Source organism: Panthera tigris, chromosome C2 (assembly GCF_018350195.1).
Source record: "Panthera tigris isolate Pti1 chromosome C2, P.tigris_Pti1_mat1.1, whole genome shotgun sequence".
Classification (NCBI taxonomy): Eukaryota; Metazoa; Chordata; class Mammalia; order Carnivora; family Felidae; genus Panthera; species Panthera tigris.
Window position 1 is genome coordinate 42,077,812 of NC_056668.1, and position 19,233 is coordinate 42,097,044.

At 35.2% G+C, this 19,233-nt stretch overlaps 1 protein-coding gene across 5 annotated transcripts in view; it reads right to left on the reverse strand.

Moving 5' to 3' along the window:
* The window catches only part of PROS1 (protein S), a 74,292-nt gene that overhangs the window by 31,003 nt on the left and 24,056 nt on the right, over positions 1–19,233 (reverse strand). For all 5 annotated transcript variants that reach the window (XM_042999112.1, XM_042999113.1, XM_042999110.1 and 2 more), the window contains exons 2-6: positions 15,721–15,878; positions 12,968–12,992; positions 4,618–4,704; positions 1,753–1,875; positions 1,522–1,653 (exon numbers count right to left, since the gene is read on the reverse strand). In XM_042999112.1, coding sequence (XP_042855046.1) covers positions 1,522–1,653; positions 1,753–1,875; positions 4,618–4,704; positions 12,968–12,992; positions 15,721–15,822 — 469 coding nt within the window. In that variant the 5' untranslated portion in view covers positions 15,823–15,878. The remainder of the gene's footprint in view (positions 1–1,521; positions 1,654–1,752; positions 1,876–4,617; positions 4,705–12,967; positions 12,993–15,720; positions 15,879–19,233) is intronic.

Genomic DNA, 19,233 nt, shown 5'->3' on the forward strand with positions numbered 1-19,233 from the left:
GTATTAACTCAATGGATAAGAATTAAATACCTTTTAATTAAAAATATAAGTTACAACTTCTTTAGAAGAACAGACCATTCAAGTACTAAGATGCAGAAGTATAAATGGGTATTATTTGCTTATAGAATGCATATGGTTCCTGCATTATGATGGCTTTCTATAATGTGTCCTAAGAATACTGGTATTCTAAATTTCTAACCTCAAACAGACCTTCAAATAGGCAGATGAGAAAGATGTATAGTCACAAATTGGGACAATGGTTCAGGAATAATTGTTAATGAATGCAGTTCACTTTAGAGTCATTTAACTGCACTTTAAATAATATAGTAAATTATACTAAACATTATAGTACGATGAGGGACAGATCATCTCTTGAATAGGAATTCAATCTGGGGATTTCCCAAAGCAGATATGAATAAAGTTGAACAAGGATACTTTATGTTTTAACTTACTAAATTTTCAACCTCACAGCAAAAAGAAGAGGAATAGGAGGAAGGAGGAAGGAAGAAGGAAGGAAGGAAGGAAGGAAGGAAGGAAGGAAGGAAGGAAGGAAGGAAGGAAGGAAAAATGGAAGGAAGAATGGAAGGAAGGAAGGAGGGAAGGAAGGAGGCATGGGAGGGAGGAAGGAAGGAAAGGGAAAATTGCTCCCAATTTCTAAAGGCAAAATTTAACTCCAGACTGGGAGATTTCATTTTTAGTCATCCACACACCTAGCATAAATATTTGAATATTTACCTATGGCAGATAAAGGAGTCAAATAGAAAGGACAACAGGCAGAAAGAAAAAGTAAAAATTGAAGGGAAACATAAAGACAAAGAAAAACAAAAGAAATACACTAGTAAAATGACTTACTGAAATAACCTGACAGGAATTTTTTTTAATCTGAAGGAAAAAAATTGTTATGACCAAAGATGAGATCTTAAATGTATAAAGAGAAAGAAAACAAGTTCTTCATCTTTCCCAAAACTGCAACAGGAGATAAGGTGCAAGAGGAAAGGTTTATACTGGATATGCAAAAGGTATTTCTAACAAGGAAATACGACCTACAGTGGAAGAGGTTATGAAGGATTGGATTATGGTGCACTACTTTGTATAGATGGTGTATACTTTGTATAGATGTTTACCTTATTGGAATAAAGGGCATAATATTATAGTGTCTGACAAAAGATACCAACAATGGTTTTGCAAAGACTCTAGTAAGCAAGGATTTGCACTGAGACTTCACGTTATCACCATTTGATGAAATTCTTTATTCAAACGTGCACAGGCACACACACACACACACATACACACAGTAAGAAAACAATAAAATACTCAGTAATAAAATACAATAAGAAAACACTGAAAAATTCTATAAATAACAAAATATGAGTATAAACATTAACCTAAAAGGCAGTCCCCTAGTATCATAAGGCTTCAAGGTGGATAATAACGTATATATATTAGAAGCACTTAGAACCAGACAGTTCCAAGCATTTTCGGGGGGAAATTCCTGTAGCGGAACTTTGCTCTCACACTTACCTTTACAGTCCTTCTTATTTGAAAGCATAACAAAACCACTTTTACAGGAACAGTGGTAACTTCCAGGTGTATTATCACATATCTGACTGCAACCGCCATTCACATTTGAGGGATCTTTGCATTCATTTTTATCTAAGAAGGGAAGAACGGATTGTTTTCAAAGAGATAAAGCCTTTGGAGAACTTCCCAGGAGGTCAATCCGGACGAGCCAGGCGGGTTTACCATACGTACCATGTTCACACTTGTCTCCTTGCCAACCTGATTTACAAACGCAAGTGAATGTAGCTTGGCCATCTTTGCAGCTCATATATCCATCTTCATTGCATGGTAGAGGACTACACTGGTCTGGAATGGCTGAAGGAGATAGACAACTATTTAATTTTACCACGTGCCATGGTAAAAAAAGAATGATATGCCCTTTAATAGAAATCCTGTGCACGAAGCCTGTAATCAATACCAAAAAAAATTACAACCCCTTCCTTCAAGTGACACTTTTTCATAGAAAAGTGAGTCCATATTTATTTTTTATTTTTTTTAACGTTTTTATTTATTTTTGAGACAGAGAGAGACAGAGCATGAATGGGGGAGGGTCAGAGAGAGGGAGACACAGAATCCTTAGCAGGGTCCAGGCCCTGAGCTGTCAGCACAGAGCCCGACGCGGGGCTTGAACTCACGGACCGCGAGATCATGACCTGAGCCGAAGTCGGACGCTCAACCGACCGAGCCACCCAGGCGCCCCTATTTTTTCTTCTATGATTGTTTGCCTTGTTTTCCAAACTCCACATATGAATGAAGTCACATGGTATCTGTCTTTCTCTGACTGACCTACCTCGCTCAGCATAATACCCTTCAGCTCTATTCACGTTTCTGCAAATGGCAAGATTTCATTCTTTTTCAAAGAGAGGCAGACCATGAAGCCGCCTTTTGACTATAGAGAACAGGCTGATGGTTGCCAGAAGGGAGATGGGTGGGGGGATGGGTTGAATGGGTGATGGGAATTGGAGTTACGATTGTGATAAGCGCAGGGTGTTGTATGTAGGTATTAAGTCACTATATTGCTCACCTAAAACTAATATTGCTTTTATGTTGGCTAACTGAAATTTAAATAAAACATTAAAAGAAAAAGGAAAAAAAGAAAGAAAACACATAACTTCCTGAAAAAAAAAAACTGATTCTACTAAACAAACCTTTATAATTATTTTGCAAAAGGGAACTACTTCTTTATTTGCAAATATAGACAGTACTTAACTGTAATTTGATATTTTTCATATAAATTATTTTATTTGATCCTTAAAATGCTTCAGTGAGGTGTGCAGAACAAATAAAACTACTCAGTATCAACAGAAAATGAATTTGGGACTTCCAATTTGGCTAAGAAGAAGTAACATGGACTAGATTTATCTTCCTGCTCAAAATACATAAAACAGTGGTTTCCAGACACTGGACAACAGGTAGCAGAGTATTGGTGATGCCCAGGGGAAGGCTATTTTCTTCATAAAATGTTATAGCACCTTATCACGATCTTAAATGATATGCCCATTTGCTTCTTTACTAATTTGTGGTCTTTCTCCCTCCACTAGACACTGCAATGGTCCCTTGGTTCCTGTACATTTCCACATCTGTTTCTCAAGCCTCCCCAGTTAACTCTGCAAGTTCCTTCCATCCTTCTAACACATTTCCCTTTGCTTAAGTTAGCTAAGGAATTTTCTGTGACTTGCAAAAAAAAAAAAAAAAAGTTTTAAACCTAACCAAAACCTAATTACCCAATTTTTCAACAAACATCCTCATAAAATCATCAAGTTTTTTGAAAAGTAGTAATAAAATAGGTATTAGTTACAATGATAGAAAACAAGCTAATTAGCAAGTTATCAAATTATTTTCATATATTTTGGTAAATTAAAAATAAATAAAGTATGGACGCCTGGGTATCTCAGTCGGTTAAGTGTCTGACTTCAGCTCAGGTCATGATCTCGCAGTTTGTTGAGTTTGAGCCCCACCTCTGGCTCTGTACTGACAGCTCAGAGCCTGCAGCCTGCTTTGGATTCTGTGTCTCCCTCTCTCTCTGCCCCTCCCATGCTTATGCTCTACTTCTGTCTCTTAACAATAAATAAACATTAAAAAAATTTTTTTTTAATTAAATAAATAAATACATACATACATACATACACACATACATAAAGTAGGGGTGCCTAGGTGGCTCAGTCGATTAAGCGTCCTACTTAGGCTCAGGTCATGATCTCACAGTACATGAGTTTGAGCCCCACATCAGCCCCACACTACCAGCTTGGAGCTTGACTGGGATTCTCTCTCTCTGCCCCTCCCCCACTAGGGTTTTTTCTCTCTCTCTCTCTCTGCCACTCCCCCACTCACACTTTCTCAAAAAATAAACTTTAAAATAAATAAATAAAGTATGAATTAAATATGTTTGTTCAGCAAACTGTTTTACCTGTGTAATTAAAACCAACTTAAAATTAGAGAAAATGCAGATAAATGAATATTTAGATAATGCCGATGCTATATGTACAATGTTCACTAGATAAACATCCCAATTTACACCTTGCAATTTCACCTTTGTCTCTTTGACTCTCAATTGGGAAAATGGGTAATGAGAGACAAATAATCTACCAGAATTATCACTAGGCCCTATGTGAACTTTAGGGGGAGAAGGCTAATTTGATATTCAAACAGTTTTCACATTTATGTTACTGATGCCAAAAGTTAGAAGAATAAACATGGCTCCACTTTGACCTATCAATCAACTGTAACATTTGGTCATACTACATGATTATGCAACAACATCCAAAATAAAACTGTTTGGGAATAAAATTCTGAAGTCAATGACCTAAAGCTTAGTAAACAAGGAACACTGTTCAATTTAAACCTTAGGTGGAATATTTATTTGAGTAAAAGAGCAGCATATGCATTTGAAAAAACACTTTTCCAAATGATGTCAAAAATATCTCTTTGCTGGGCATAACAAGTCTTGTAGGGCTCATTCGTTGATTTTAAACATCAGTTATATTTACATGGTGTATTTACTTGCAGATTTTTATTTTGTTTTGCTTTGTTACTCAAATGGACGACAGCGGTTCTTACCAGTGACACAGCTCCTTAGATCAGGGTAGGCATCGGTTGACTGACGTGCAGCAGTGAACAATCCAGCTCGGAAAGAGCCAAGACAATCTGGAAACACAAATGTAATCTTAGAGTAGACACATTTACCTCATCTGAAATCATGGTGGAAGTAGAAATTATCCAAAGTGATAGAATATTTATGTTCCTGTGGATTTATAGGATTCAGCATTCAAAACGTGAGCCCTAAATGTTTCCATCCACCTTTTTGAAAAATTAAATATCTATAAGCAAGATGACAATACATACAGATGACAATAAGGAAAGACAGGTTTATGGAAGCTTCTTCTCAGAGAAGAACCTTAAAGCAAGAAGTGAAACGATCTTAGGTTAACAAAAAAATTTATTCGCAAATAAGTCTATGTTCTTTATTCCGCAGCAGAGACCTAAAGTTACCCTCAAATCTGTAGATCAGAGCCTGGTTTAAAAGCATCTATAATTAAATCAATAGACTAACTTAGTGTTTCTGGTCACTGTAGGCAACTTCTACTTCTCCTAGTGTTGCATATAGATTAATATAATAATATTTGTATAATGCCTCAGTATTACAAAGTAGGTTTACTTCATTCATGTTATTCCTCACTACAACTCTGGGGAATTAGAGCAATCTGGCAGCAATAACAGCTGAAATAACAGAAAAAATACTTATATACTTAAAAAATAAAATAAAATACTTATATACTTTAAATTAACTAGGAGTCATTTAGTCTCAACAACATAACATTTCTTAATAGTCCCTCAAGACAACATTATATAAATATATATGTATGTATATATACACGTATGTATCTTACTTCATTGTATAGCTAACCACAACTTACTAAAAAAGTGGTATTTTTATTATCTTTTGCTGACTAACAACCCCCAAAATCAGAAGCTTAAATAACAACTCCATTTTAGATTAAATTTTAGGTCAAATATTTAGAAAGGGTTTGGTTGGGCTGTTTGTCCCTGCTGCACATAAGAGTCAGCCAGGGTGGCTAGGATCCGAAGATCCACTTCCCAGATGGTTTTTCACTCACATGGCTGACAGCTCAGGCTCCTTGGCATTTCTCTCTATACACATGTCATGTTTCAGGGCTTCTCACTGTGGTTGGGTTTCTCTTAGCAGGCTGGTCCTAAAGTGGTACTTCTTTCGTGGTAGCTAACTTCCAAGAGGAAAAAAGCAGAAACTGCCAGGCCAATGAAAGAGGCATTTTGTCACCTTTGCCACAGTCTACTGATCAAAGCAATCCCAGGGGTCATCCAAAGTCAGGGGGTAAGGGGGTACTATATTTTTATGAACACTTCATGCTGCTGCATAGAAGTGATTGTTTCTAATTTATTGCTTGTTAAACATTACTCCATGGCAAGCAACGACCATTTTTATAATCCCCTCTACCAATAAAAGATACTCAGGTTGCCCCCAACATCCCACCTCCACAGGTGCACTGTGATGGACATCTTCATATGTGTCTCATTAGTATATGCATAAGAAATAGATACCTGGGGGTTCCAGAATTGTGAGATCATTAGATAGGCAGGTACTTTGTGACTCTCTAGAGGTGCATTCCCACCAGAGAGCATAAGGATTTCTATATCTTGGCTGTCTAATTTTTGCCAGAATAGGTAATAAAGTGACATCGCATATTGTTTTTCTGATTTCTAGTGAGATGCAGAATACCGTTATGTCATTTAAAAAACTTTTGAGGGGCACCTGGGTGGCTCAGTTGGTTAAGCCTCCAGCTTCGGCTCAGGTCATGATCTCACAGTTTATGGGTTTGAGCTCCGAGTCGGGCTCTATGCTGACAGCTCAGAGCCTGAAGCCTGCTCTGCATTCTGTGTGTGTGTGTCTCTCTCTACCCCTTTCCTGCTCATTTTCTTTCTTTCTCTCTCTCTCTCTCTCAAAAATAAACAAGCGTTAAAAAATTTAATAAAGAAATAAAAAATTTTTGAGTTTCCTCCTCCGAAAATTTTCATTACTTACTAACCATTTTTCTATTGGCAGTTATTTATTGTTCATGTGGGTTTGCAGAAATTTAAACATTTATAAATATCATCTCTCATTCTGTTATCTGTCTCTTAAACTTTTACGTCTCTTTTAAGAGAAGTTCCTAACTTTGTTGTAATCAAATTTACCAAATACTTTGCCTTATGGTTTGTGAATTTGCAGGTGTTTTTCCATGCTGTTGATTACAAAGATATTCTACTGTGTTATTTCTTTAATTTCATGGTTTGTCTTTAACATTTTTGTCTTTATTCCACCTAGAATACACCATTACATTTGGTGGTACTTAGGGACCCAGATTTATATTTCTGGTTAGAGTTAGCCATTCTCCCCCACACCATCTTCTCAACAACCCACAGTGATTTGTGGTGTCCTCTTTATCAGATATTAGGTTGGCATATATACATGGGTCTCTGAACTCTCTAGGTTGATTAGTCTACATGTTCTGACAATATTATATGGTTTTCTTTATAGCTTTGAATTAATATTTGATGAGGTACTTCCTCCTTTTATATTTTTAAAGGTTTATATAGACATAGGTGAACTTTTATTCCCTGATTTAAATGCTAAAGTGAACTTACTGAATTCCTTTAAAAAATCTGAAATTCTAAATGGGATTGCTTTGAATATATAGATCAATTTGCAGTTAACTGATCTCTCTTTAGCATTACTCAATTCAAGACCATGAAATATCTTTCCATGATTTCAGTTCATCCTCTATATCCTTAATTCACGTTTAAAATTTTTCTATAGAGATCTTACAGAATTTGCAGCTATAGAAAAGGTATCATCTTTTCATTTTCTAGTGGACTACTGTTTGTGTAAGAACTACTACTGATTTTTATAGGCTAGTCTTAGAGCTATCTAAAAATCTCCTATGTGTTCTAATATATTGTCTACGGATCATTTTTATTTCTAGGCGTATCATTGTATCAGTTATAATTAATGCTAGGTATATACTTTGCCCATGAGCTATACAATTCCTATTTCTTTTTCTTTCCGTATTTCATTGACTATAACTTCCGGTACTTCTCTTCTTGTCCTCAACCATAGACTATATCTAAACTTTACCCAGTAAGTATAATTACTGCAGATTTTGAGTTTTTCCTTCCTTCTTTTTTCCTTTTTTCCCATCCTCTTTTTCTTTCTTTCCTTCTTTTTTTCTCTCCAGTTGTGTGTATATCATTAAAGTGACCATACATGGCAATTTTTCCAGAACAGTCCTAGTACTGGGTAGTACTGGTCCTGGACAAAAGTATCAAAATTTGTAAATTATATGGTTATTCTGTATAACCTTCACCAAGTTCAGAAAGTTCCCTTAAAATTATAGTTTGCAAAAAGGTTTTATAATTAAGCTCTGAATTTTATCAACTGCTTTTTCTGTATGAACTGAAGTAATAATATACTATTTACATGGATAATTACATTGATAGATTTTCTGATGTTAAACCACTCTTAAATTTCTGGAATAAACCTAATTTATTATGATATACTCTCTTTGATACATTTTAGATAGATTGGATATCATATTATTTTCTTGTGTTGTTCTTACCTGATTTTGACTTTTTTAAATTTTTATTTAATTTTGAAAGAGAGAGACAGAGCATGAGTGGGGGAGGGGCAGAGAGCGAGGGAGACAGAATCCGAAGCAGTCTCCAGGCTCCCAGCTGTCAGCAGAGTCCAGTGTGGGGCTTGAACCCACAAACTATGAGATCTTGACCTGAGCCAAAGATCATGACCTGAGACGCTTAATCGACTGAGCCACCCAGGCACCCCTTACCTGATTTTGGAATCAAGATTATACCAGCCTTTCTGAATAAGCTCACAGCATAGAATCTTATTCTCTCTTCTAGGGCAATTTTATAAGAGAAAATTTAACTTTTTTTTTTTTTTTAATTTGGAAGAAGTCATCTCTAAAACATCTAGATCTAGGAGATCCAGAAGAGGGCTTTGGTTGAGGTTTTACTTTTTCACTAGTTATTTATAACCAAGTTATCTATATCTTCATGTAAAATTATAGATGTTTCCTACTTTTCTAGGAATGTATCCATTTTATCAAGTTTTCAAATATATTTGGGTACAGCTGTTTGTATTATTTTGTGATTATATTTTATTTTATGATACTCTTTATTTTACCATTATAAATTCAATCAATGTTGGACTTCTAGTATTTCTTCTTTTTATCCTACACCTTCTATTTTGGCATTTCCTCTTTCCTTCTTTTTCTTTTTCCTTAATTATTCTTGCTAAAGATCAGGCTAACTTAATAACCTTTGCACCAAATGCAATTTTGCTTTTGTGAATGTTCTCTTTTGTTTTGTTTTCCTTTTAACTTATTTCCATGTCTATTTTTGTTATTATTTTTTGCTATTCAGTTTCAAATTTAAGAATTTTTCTTGATTTGTATGTTTAGGTCATTTTGTAAATTCTCCAATGTGTTTTTTCACTGCTGCTTCAGAGGTCACCACCCAGTCCCCACACACGCTAGGTAAATCCAGACTTCAGCTTACCCATGGATTCCTCACATTTCTTGTTGTTTTTCATTTTATGTTGTTATCATTAGGGCCTGGAATGCCAATGTTTCTCCTGAGATGATTTTAAGAGAAGGAGTCAGCAGTTTGGGCTAGTTCGCCAACTTGGCAAGAACTAAATAACTAAAACTTATTTCTAACGTTTATATTTAGGCTCAGAATTAGCATTTTTCCAAAAATTTTCTCTCCCATTAATAAAATCATCCATTCTATCAGGTGATATTTTAAAGGCTCATATAAATGGTAGAGTTATTTATTCTATTTTCTAAGGAAAGAACACAACTCAAAAACTTATGTTTGTATAATGAAGCCCCAGAGTATTTCTGACCAAATTCTATGTTTCCAGTGCAGCACATAGGATATGTGGATAAATTGAACCACTTTCTAAGTCTCTGAATCTCTAAATCTAAACACTGCCCACTGTGTCAGTATTAGTGGTCTAATTTCTTAGGTGTCCTTATCTTGCTGCAAGTTTTCTGAATGAGCTATGATAATTAGTAAAATTATGTTAGATTTACCAAGGACAGGATTACAAAGTTTTTGTTTGTTTGTTTGTTTGTTTCCAATTAGGGCCATTGGCCTCTAGAATGCACATAATCAAATGACAGAAAGGTTTAAATTAGGTAGAGCATTTCTTTTCTGTTTTCAGCAGTGGGATTCATTGCATATGCCTATATACATAAGTAAAGACCCAAATATAAAATATGAATCAAAAAATAAAACATAATAAAAAGTATATATTTTTTATATTATGAGTTGGTTAAATAATAATACTTTACATTTCAAGACAGTTCAGTGCAGTAAAAAACCTATCTGCATACATATACTTATTTGTTATTCCCAATAGGTCCAAAGTTAGAAAATATAATTATGGTGTACATTTAAATGCAGAACCTGAAAAGCTAAATAACTTGCTTAACCTGACACAGTAGAAATTTTTAGACCTAGGAGTAGAGCCCACATCTTGTGTTTTCATTTTTTTTTCCTTTGTTTGCACTTGTTTTTTCTACCAAGCTGCCACATAAGATAAGCAAAGAGAAGAAAAAGTTGAGTCGAGCCAGAAAAGAGGAAGTTGAGAAGCATAAAAGGAGAAAAAAAGCAAAGTATTTTATTAAAGGCATTCCCCAGAATACATAATACTGTATTAAAATGTTATTTATCTTCATCCAAATATACTCTGTGATCAAAGGTCTGTGCTTCTAGAGTACTGATATCTGCAGAAACACAGCTTCATTACATAAACCTAAGAAACAAGAATTAATACTATTTTTTAAGCTTTTAATTTTTCACAGTCAAATATTATCTTTTGTTTTTAAATAAAATATGTAAATTCCTACCTAAAATTGAGTAGCTGAAGCAGGCTTGATATTCTAATTTTTCTCCATTTTAACAGTATAAACACTTAGTTTTTGTTTTAGAAAGTGAGTAACTTTACATGTGTAACTTTACAAAAGAAGAGAGCTTTTTCATGGATGTGTATCTATACCCCATTGCTCTTTAAGATACGGCAGCTAAAGATTTTAGAGAATCTTGCTGCATTTTCACATCTATAGACATGAGTAATATTAGTACACAGTTTTTATAGTGTCCTCTTTCCAAATTTGAAGGAAACTGTTTAAGTTTGTTATCAGCAGCTAGAAAAGGGAAGGAAAAAAAGAAAATGGGAATAGAGGGGAAGTCAGGGAAGAAAACTAAAAAGGACTAGCATAACATATTCCTCTATGTACTTTCAAAACATCATCTCATGTTATTTCTTGCTAGCAACGTATTGGTAAATTGCTGTTATCCATCTGACCACTGAGAAAACTCGGGCTCCTTGAGGTAAAGTAATTTTAAGATCTTGCAGTAGATACGTATTAGATTGGAAATTATAGAAAGAAATTATAATAAGTCAGCTGGAAAACACCCCGCAGCCCACAGAACATGGGTTCAAATGGGTCATGCCATGAAGATCTAAGAGATACCACTGAACTGATGTCTTACAACTGTTAACACAGGTAAAATGAGATGGAGTATATTGCAGTTAAGTCTCCTTGGCTCAGGATATGCCACATAAGTAAGAATTCAGACCGTCGTGGATACAAAACATGTAAGAGTAACCACTTCAGGAATTATGAAAAAGGGCACGTGGTTCTAAAAGGGTGTTCTACCCAGTAGTCTTGGGCTCTTCTCTTGCTAATTGTCCTGAAGGGAAAATATAAGAACATACCATCATTTCAGTATAAATTTTCCTAGGAAAAGGGGAAAGGTATAAATCTAAAGACCATCTAAAGATGGTCTCTGAAACTTCAGAAACAAAACAAAAGCAAACAAAAAGTAAAGCCCTAAACTATAATGAAACCGTCTAACTTCAAGAGAAATGCATTTAACAGAAAGAGTTATTTGCAACATTATATTAATAACTCTAAGCTGCATAGTTATTAATGCATATAAGATCACATTTCTACTATTCTTTCTCCAAGGAAGATTTTTCATTTCTGCAGTGCTTGAACCCTCAAATTGGCTTGGATTAGAGCTGGGTGGAAAGAGGTACAAATGGTGAATATTCTGAGCCTAAAGGAGGAGGGAGAGCATGCCTGTGTAGGTTGGACCTACAGAGAATTCCATCAGAAAAAGGGGATTTTTGCAGATTTGCAAATTATAGTCTACTTTTATTGTTTGGAAATATTGACAACTTTCCCAAGTAATATTAATATATCTCAACATTTGCTTAAAGCAAACTGGAGCCTTGTTATCTTTCATGTCTATTGAGTTGAAATCATCTAATCTATTTGGGTGTAGAAATACCACCTCCCTCCTTGAGAATCCAGAATGGTATCCAAAGGCAAAACATGGGTAGGGATACTTCAGGGAATGGTGAAATGATGTTTCAAAGAGAGATACTAGTAATGATTTCTATAACTATTTAAATTATGATGATTTCTGTCATAAGCTCTGGGGAGTATAGAGATCTTTCCTTTCATTAAGAGATAATCTATAAGCTCCAGTTACAAAGTAAACAAGTCCTAGAGTATAATGTATAGGATGGTGACTACAGTTAATAATATTTGAAAGTTGCTAAGAAAGTGGATCTTAAAAGTTCTAATCACAAGAAAAAAAATTTACTATGTGTGGTGATGGATGTTAACTAGACTTACTGGGTAATCATTTTGTAATATATACATACACATATTAAATATTATGTTGTATACCTGAAACTAATCCAACATTATATGTATGTATGTTAATTATGTATCAATTTTAAAAAGATAATCCAGGGTGTCTGGGTGGCTCAGTTGGTGAAGCGCCAACTTTGGCTCAGGTCATGATCTTGCGGTTCGTGAGTTCAAGCCCCACGTTGGGCTCTGTGCTGACAGCTCGGAGCCTGGAGCTTGCTTCGGATTCTGTGTCTCCCTCTCTCTCTCCCCCTCCCCCTCACACTCTGTCTCTCTCTCTCTCAAAATAAATAAACATTAAATAAAAATTTTTAAAAGGTAATCCATGAAAATTCACATGCTTATAAAGAATGTCCTGATATATAAATATAATGTATCAACAGCTCATAGACCTTTATAAGAAAGATGTGAGAATGAAAAAGGCTAAAAGTCAAAATGCCACATGGTAATTAAAGAACCATTTCAAATTTTTCTACATGTCTTTAAATAAAAGGACAGCAAAACTGAATATAAAATGAGATATTACTCCCAAGGCAAATTAAATTATATTGGATGGAATATATGGATGGAAGATTGGACTTGATCAAATCGAACTTCCTTTCCATTTCTAAGATTATATGATTAAGATTCTTGGAACTTACCTAAGTATTTTGGATAAAAATAATCCTAGGAAGAAAGAAAAGAGAAAAATATATCTTAGCAAGCCTAAATTTCACTATACAGTTAAAACTCAATTTTATCATGTGTTTTGTATTAATGATGCAAATATATTACATATAAGTATCATTTCCATGTTACATTTTTGCTATAGTAAAATATAGCAAGAGTAGGTAACTAATAACATTAAGTCAATAAGATGCTTAGCTTAACTCAATATTGATCAATAAAATCATGTCACAAAAGCTTCTAATCTGAAAACAGGCTCTATTGAAGATGTTAAATATAACATATGCCCTCTATTTGTAACTCCTTTAATTTTTCCATAATGATCAGATACCCAGGTGACACATTTCATGTCATGCTGATGACACACACCAGATTTAATGCTGAATAACAGTGCCATAATTTGAAATTATTAAAGTGAACATTATCTTTTAGCATCTTCTGTACATGTAATCCCTTACTTACAAATTGGTTACGTACCAAAAGCTTGTCTGTAAATCGGTAATTTGGGCTAAGGAATGTACTTTACCAAATGGAGAAAAATGTTAAAAATGATTTCTGCAGGTAACATTTCTAGGCTGGTTCCCCAAAGCCATCTTAAGCCACAATATATCTAATATGTAACATTAGTAACACAAAAAACCAGTGCTTCAACAGAAAAACATACTCTAGTAAGGAACATACCTGGTCCAGTATAGAGTCAAAGTCTTCACTCTTGCCTCCTCTCACATATAAACCTACACAACACTTACCTACTAGTTTATAAGGATGGGATCTCCCACCAAGTGATTCCAACAGTGGTGTTTTCCTCTACAGAACAAAAGCCAAGAGGACAAGCAACGACGAATGGGTTCAAAGAGAGATGATGTGAGGGGAAAGGAAGATATTAGTGGCAGTGAAGAGGTAAGCAATAGGGTGGATACTGGGAGTGCGGACTATTACAGCATGGACAGGGAGAGGCTGGGGTGGGATAGAAAATGAGAAGCAGTCACAAATGTTTTTTCCTTTCTCCCTTTTCTTCATTACTCTCTCTGTCCTCTTTCGCTTTCATATATGAGGCCAAGTCAGAAAGTGGAGGAGAGGAAGCACATAAATGAGGTTCCCTTCTCCACTACTTTCCATCTTCTCCACTATGGTCTTCTACCTCACTCTCCATTTGCTATTCAGAGGCTAAGCTACCAGAACATATCTATGGTATTAGACATATGTACTCAAGTATTTATGGGCAATGTAATAATATGATATCTCAGGGATGCAGGCTTGCCTTAAGTAACCCAGCAAAACAAAACAAAAATTAGACTGGGTGGGGTAGAGAACAGGCAAAACAAGAATGGCTGATTGCTAATAATTGTTGAAGTCTAGGGAGGTATGCTATATATACCACATATATGTGTGTGTGTGTGTATATATATATTATAGTATAGTATATAACAATATAGTATATAGTATAGTATATAAATACATACTATGGTATTTAAACTTCTATAATAAACAATATAATATTTTACACCCCACACAACAAGAGTACTGGTCTGCTATATTGTGTGAAATAAAATTTTGTTGCCTTGTCAATTGCTTACCCACACAAAACAACAAAACTGAGAGAGAAACGTGTTGACTTAATCCTGGAGAATATTACAAACGATTCCTTGGATATCTTGGGGGAAAAAATGTCTTTGAACCTGTTAGAATATGTTGAGGTAAAAGGATTAAAGAGGAACTGTGGAGAACACAAGCTGTTACTGTCTTGGACAAGTTCTCTAATATAGACAAATGTTCCTGTTCATCCTCTCTCATCTAGTGTCACGGTCCCAGAAGCCACTGCCAAGCTGAAGGAGGTACTTTGTATATGTCTTCTTCCTCATTTCATGTTGGTTACATAGTTCATCTCAGGAAAAGTATCTGAGGTAACCCTGAGAGGTATCCGATTTGAATTCTCACGGTCATCCTCATCCTAACTTTTAGAGGCACTGTTTATAATCCTGTTTTCCACAGGCATATTAGAAAACACCCTCCCCCAGGGAAACTGGGGGACTACAGATAAGGTCGAGGGCTCCATATTTCTGTATGATATTTAGTGGTCTTTATGATTAAATTCTTCTAGACTAACTTGGAAAAATGTAGACACTAAATATATATATTCTAACCCCAGGAATTACTAATCATATTAGGTGGGCTCAGGAAACATCCCAAGGATCTTTGTTAAAGATTCTACTCAGGGAATATAATACAGTCATGAATTCTTCGTTAAGTATTCACTGGGTACCAATTATGTACCAAACTCTGGATCAGAGGGCCTTGTTTTCTAAAGCCTGGTAAAAAATGCCAATGGAGAGATTTAATGAAGTATAGTGATAATGCAGTCACACACACACACACACATACACACACCACACTTGAGACACCTTCTTCCCCATCTACCCAATACCACCAAATTCTGGTTGGGAGAAAGTATTTATAAACCATGAGGTCAAAACCATTGCTGACTCTGAAGTATAAGGAAATCATAGTTTGGTCAGAGCACATGGCTATGGCAGCAGTGTCTCCCTAACAAAGCCCACTTTCCTTTGAAGGTACTCCCTACTGAAATGTTTCAGTGGTTACACGTGGAAGGCGATAGACACAATTGACTTTGTAAAGGAACACAAGGGAACGCGGATTCAAGCTGGAAATGTTCCGTCTTTCACTGTATGGCTAGTATGCTAACTTATTAGCTTTCATGAATTCTTACCGTTTCCGGGTTATTTTCAAAGATCTCCCTGGCTTCTTCCTTATTGCACAGTTCTTCAATGCATTCTCTTTCCAGATTACCCTTTTTGGTTTCTTCAAACATAGAATTTGCACGGCGTTTCCTAATCAGGACTTGTGAAGCATGCTGCTTTGACAAAACTGAAGGAAAAAACAAGTTGGGCGGGGGGGGGAGTAAGTCTTTCATTTCTCCACTTAAAATATTTTATTAAACAGTGAGAATTAAAATCATTGTCTGATTGTGAATTGCATAACATTTAAACTCAGTATAGGTGAACTGAGAAGAAAAAATGCAGGTACATAAGCACTTTGGTTAACAATTCAAAGAGCGGGTTTGGTGTGCAAACTATAGCACTTGTAGAATGATCCACACAAATCATTCAAGTTCACACACAAGGTCAAACATACCAGACAATATTTAATGTTCACTTTATTATGACCATACTGGAAAAAGCATCATGCTGAAATGTCTATATCAAAAGTTACAACCACACATCTTTAAAGCTGGAGTAACAAACCTTCTCAATTTTAATGGAAAACCACATGATCTCTGTAAAGATAGAGAAATGCAGGAGTATGGTCTAATCAGCTATTTGAAAGATACCTGATGGGCTAAAACATTTGATTTATTCATACAAAGGAAAATAGAAATCTTTGAAACAAGGAAGACCTTGTACCAAGCACAAAATACAGAAGGCAAAGAGAAAAAATTTGGTAATATCAACTATATAACAAATTTTAAACAACTGAAAAACAACAACAAAAGTAATAAAACAAAGTTCAACATCAAGCGACAGACTAGAGGAAAATATTTCATGATATAGAATGGAAAAAAATTACACATTATAGAATGTATAGACAACTTTTGCAAACTAAAACAATAACAACAGCATTAAGACAATGAATAATGAGAATGTGTGCTCATTCGGTGGCTCAGTCAGTTAAGTGTCCGACTTCGGCTCAGGTCATGAACTCACCATTTGTGAGTTCGAGCCCTGCACTGGGCTCTGTGCTGACAGCTCAGAGCCTGGAGCCTGCTTCGGATTCTGTGTCTCCCTCTCTCTCTGCCCCTCCCCTGCTCATTTTCTGACTCTCTCTCTCAAAAATAAATATTTTTTTTAACGTTTATTTATTTTTGAGACAGAGAGACACAGAGCATGAATGGGGGAGGGTCAGAGAGAGGGAGACACAGAATCCGAAACAGGCTCCAGGCTCTGAGCTGTCAGCACAGAGCCCGACGCAGGGCTCGAACTCACAGATGCGAGATCATGACCTGAGCCAAAGTCAGCCGCTTAACCGACTGAGCCACCCAGGCGCCCCTCAAAAATAAATATTAAAAAAAATTTTTTTAATGAAAATTGTCTGGGATGCCTAGGTGGCTCAGTTGGTTAAGTTCAGCTCAGGTCATGATCTCCCAGTTTGTGAGTTGGAGCCCCATGTCCTGCCTCAGATTCTGTGTCTCCCTCTCTCTGTTCCTCCACAGCTTGCTCTCTCTCTCAAAAATAAACATTAAAAAAATTAAAAATGAAAATTGTGGAATGCCACACCTATAGCATAACCTGATATATATATCAGCCATACTTGTAGATATGTAAGTATCATGTGGACAAATTCATAGAAAAGAGTTTGAGAAGACAAACTACTGATTGCAATTATATTTGAAAAAAAAAAAGACAGTATGAAGCTTTGGTGTCATTGCTTTAGTATGTAAACAGAACATTGTTTTATAGTACAAATTTTTTAAACCAAAAATAAAATCTACAAATAATTTTTTAATCTTGATTTTAACCACAAATGGTTCATTAAGATAAGCAAGTAATATAAATAGATAATTTTGTTTTTTTCTTATTTATCTTATTACCTGGTAAATAAGGCACACACAACAGATGACAATAGAAGGAAGAAAAAAAGCAAAAGAACTAATTAATCAAAAATCTTTCAAGAGGGAAGGAAGTAATGTTACTATTTCTCCTACTTGCCAAAACAGGTGTTTAAATGTGATGATTAAATAAATAAAGTGTCTGGGTTACATTTTTAGCTCTATGTTTTACCATTTTTATCAGTGTTCATTAAGATCAAGATTAAATCAAGGCTGTATGTGTCTAACAGATGGGTTTCTGTGAGCACATTACCTCCCAAGTGTGCTACTGACTGATAAATGGTAGTCCTATCCACAATGAAAGAGTCTGACATGGCCAATTATTTCATTTATTTGAAATAGTCTTAAGGATGCTACTTTATAATAAATATAGCAAAAACATGGCCCTTTTGAACTTCAAAGCAAATATGTAAGTTTTTCTGGGGAAAGCAAGAGCATCATTCTTTGAAAGATAAATACAGTGATTAAGTAACCAAAAAATCAAGATCAAATGCACTTAGGAAACTAACCATAAACATCACTCTTTGGTATTTCTTCCTTATGGAATGTTAAGTTTTGGACTTTAGATCTTAATATTGGTATCTAAGAATATCTGGTCCCCTGCAAGGGACCCTGCTACAGGACACGGAATAGGTTTGATAACACAGACTATATTCACATTTGTGAAAGGGAAGGTTTTCAAGTGTCCAGAGAGAACTAAGGTAGACATTTAAAGGAATCCTTACATAAGTTTATAGAAGTAGAAGGAAACAAAAAAGCCTCCATTATTTCAGAGATGATGAAACTCACATAAAGAGCATGAAAGATAGTTACCCTAAGTTATAATAGCAAAATTAGGACTTAGATGCCAATGTCCAGACCTGTGACTATCCATTACCATTTGCTGCTTCTCAAAAAACAGACAGAGGGTTCGTTTTCTCCATTGATTAGAGGAATACTAAAAAGGAAAGTTATTAACACCTCCGTCCTAAAGGATAATGAAGCTAACAATAAAAAACTAATTTTGTCTAGATTTGGATGTTTATGTTTTATTTCATCTAGGTTCAAACCAATAATGCTTTAAATTGTCATGGTACTTAATAATTTTCAATGTGTATGTTATTTCATTTTGATCCTCACATAAATAATGAAATAAACTAGAGTGTAGAATTATCATCCCCACTTTCCTTGAGTTACTTAAACTTAAGCTGAGAGAGGTTTCATGATTTAGCCCAAGGTCATAGAGTTAGGATGTGGTCTCATGGGACAGGGATTCAAATATACCCATCCTTCTAATAAAGTGCTCTTTCCTCTGTATATTCTGCCACTAAATGACCACAATGTACTTGATTTAAAAAAAAAAAAAAGAAATTATGTGACTGTGGCATGGACAAGTTTGATATCTTCAATAAGACATTTACTGCCCTTTAGAAAATAAACCCATCCATTTAACAAGTGTGCTTTCAAAGAAGTCTACTATTCCTTCTCAAAAAAATATAAACATGACATTACAGATCCGAATTAAAAACTACAGAACTATAGGATGAGAAAAATATGTGCGTTAGAAGTGCTTTAACCAGATGCCTCCGTCTATCCACCTAAAAGCATCCACCCTGCTGGACTGCTCCATTATTAAAA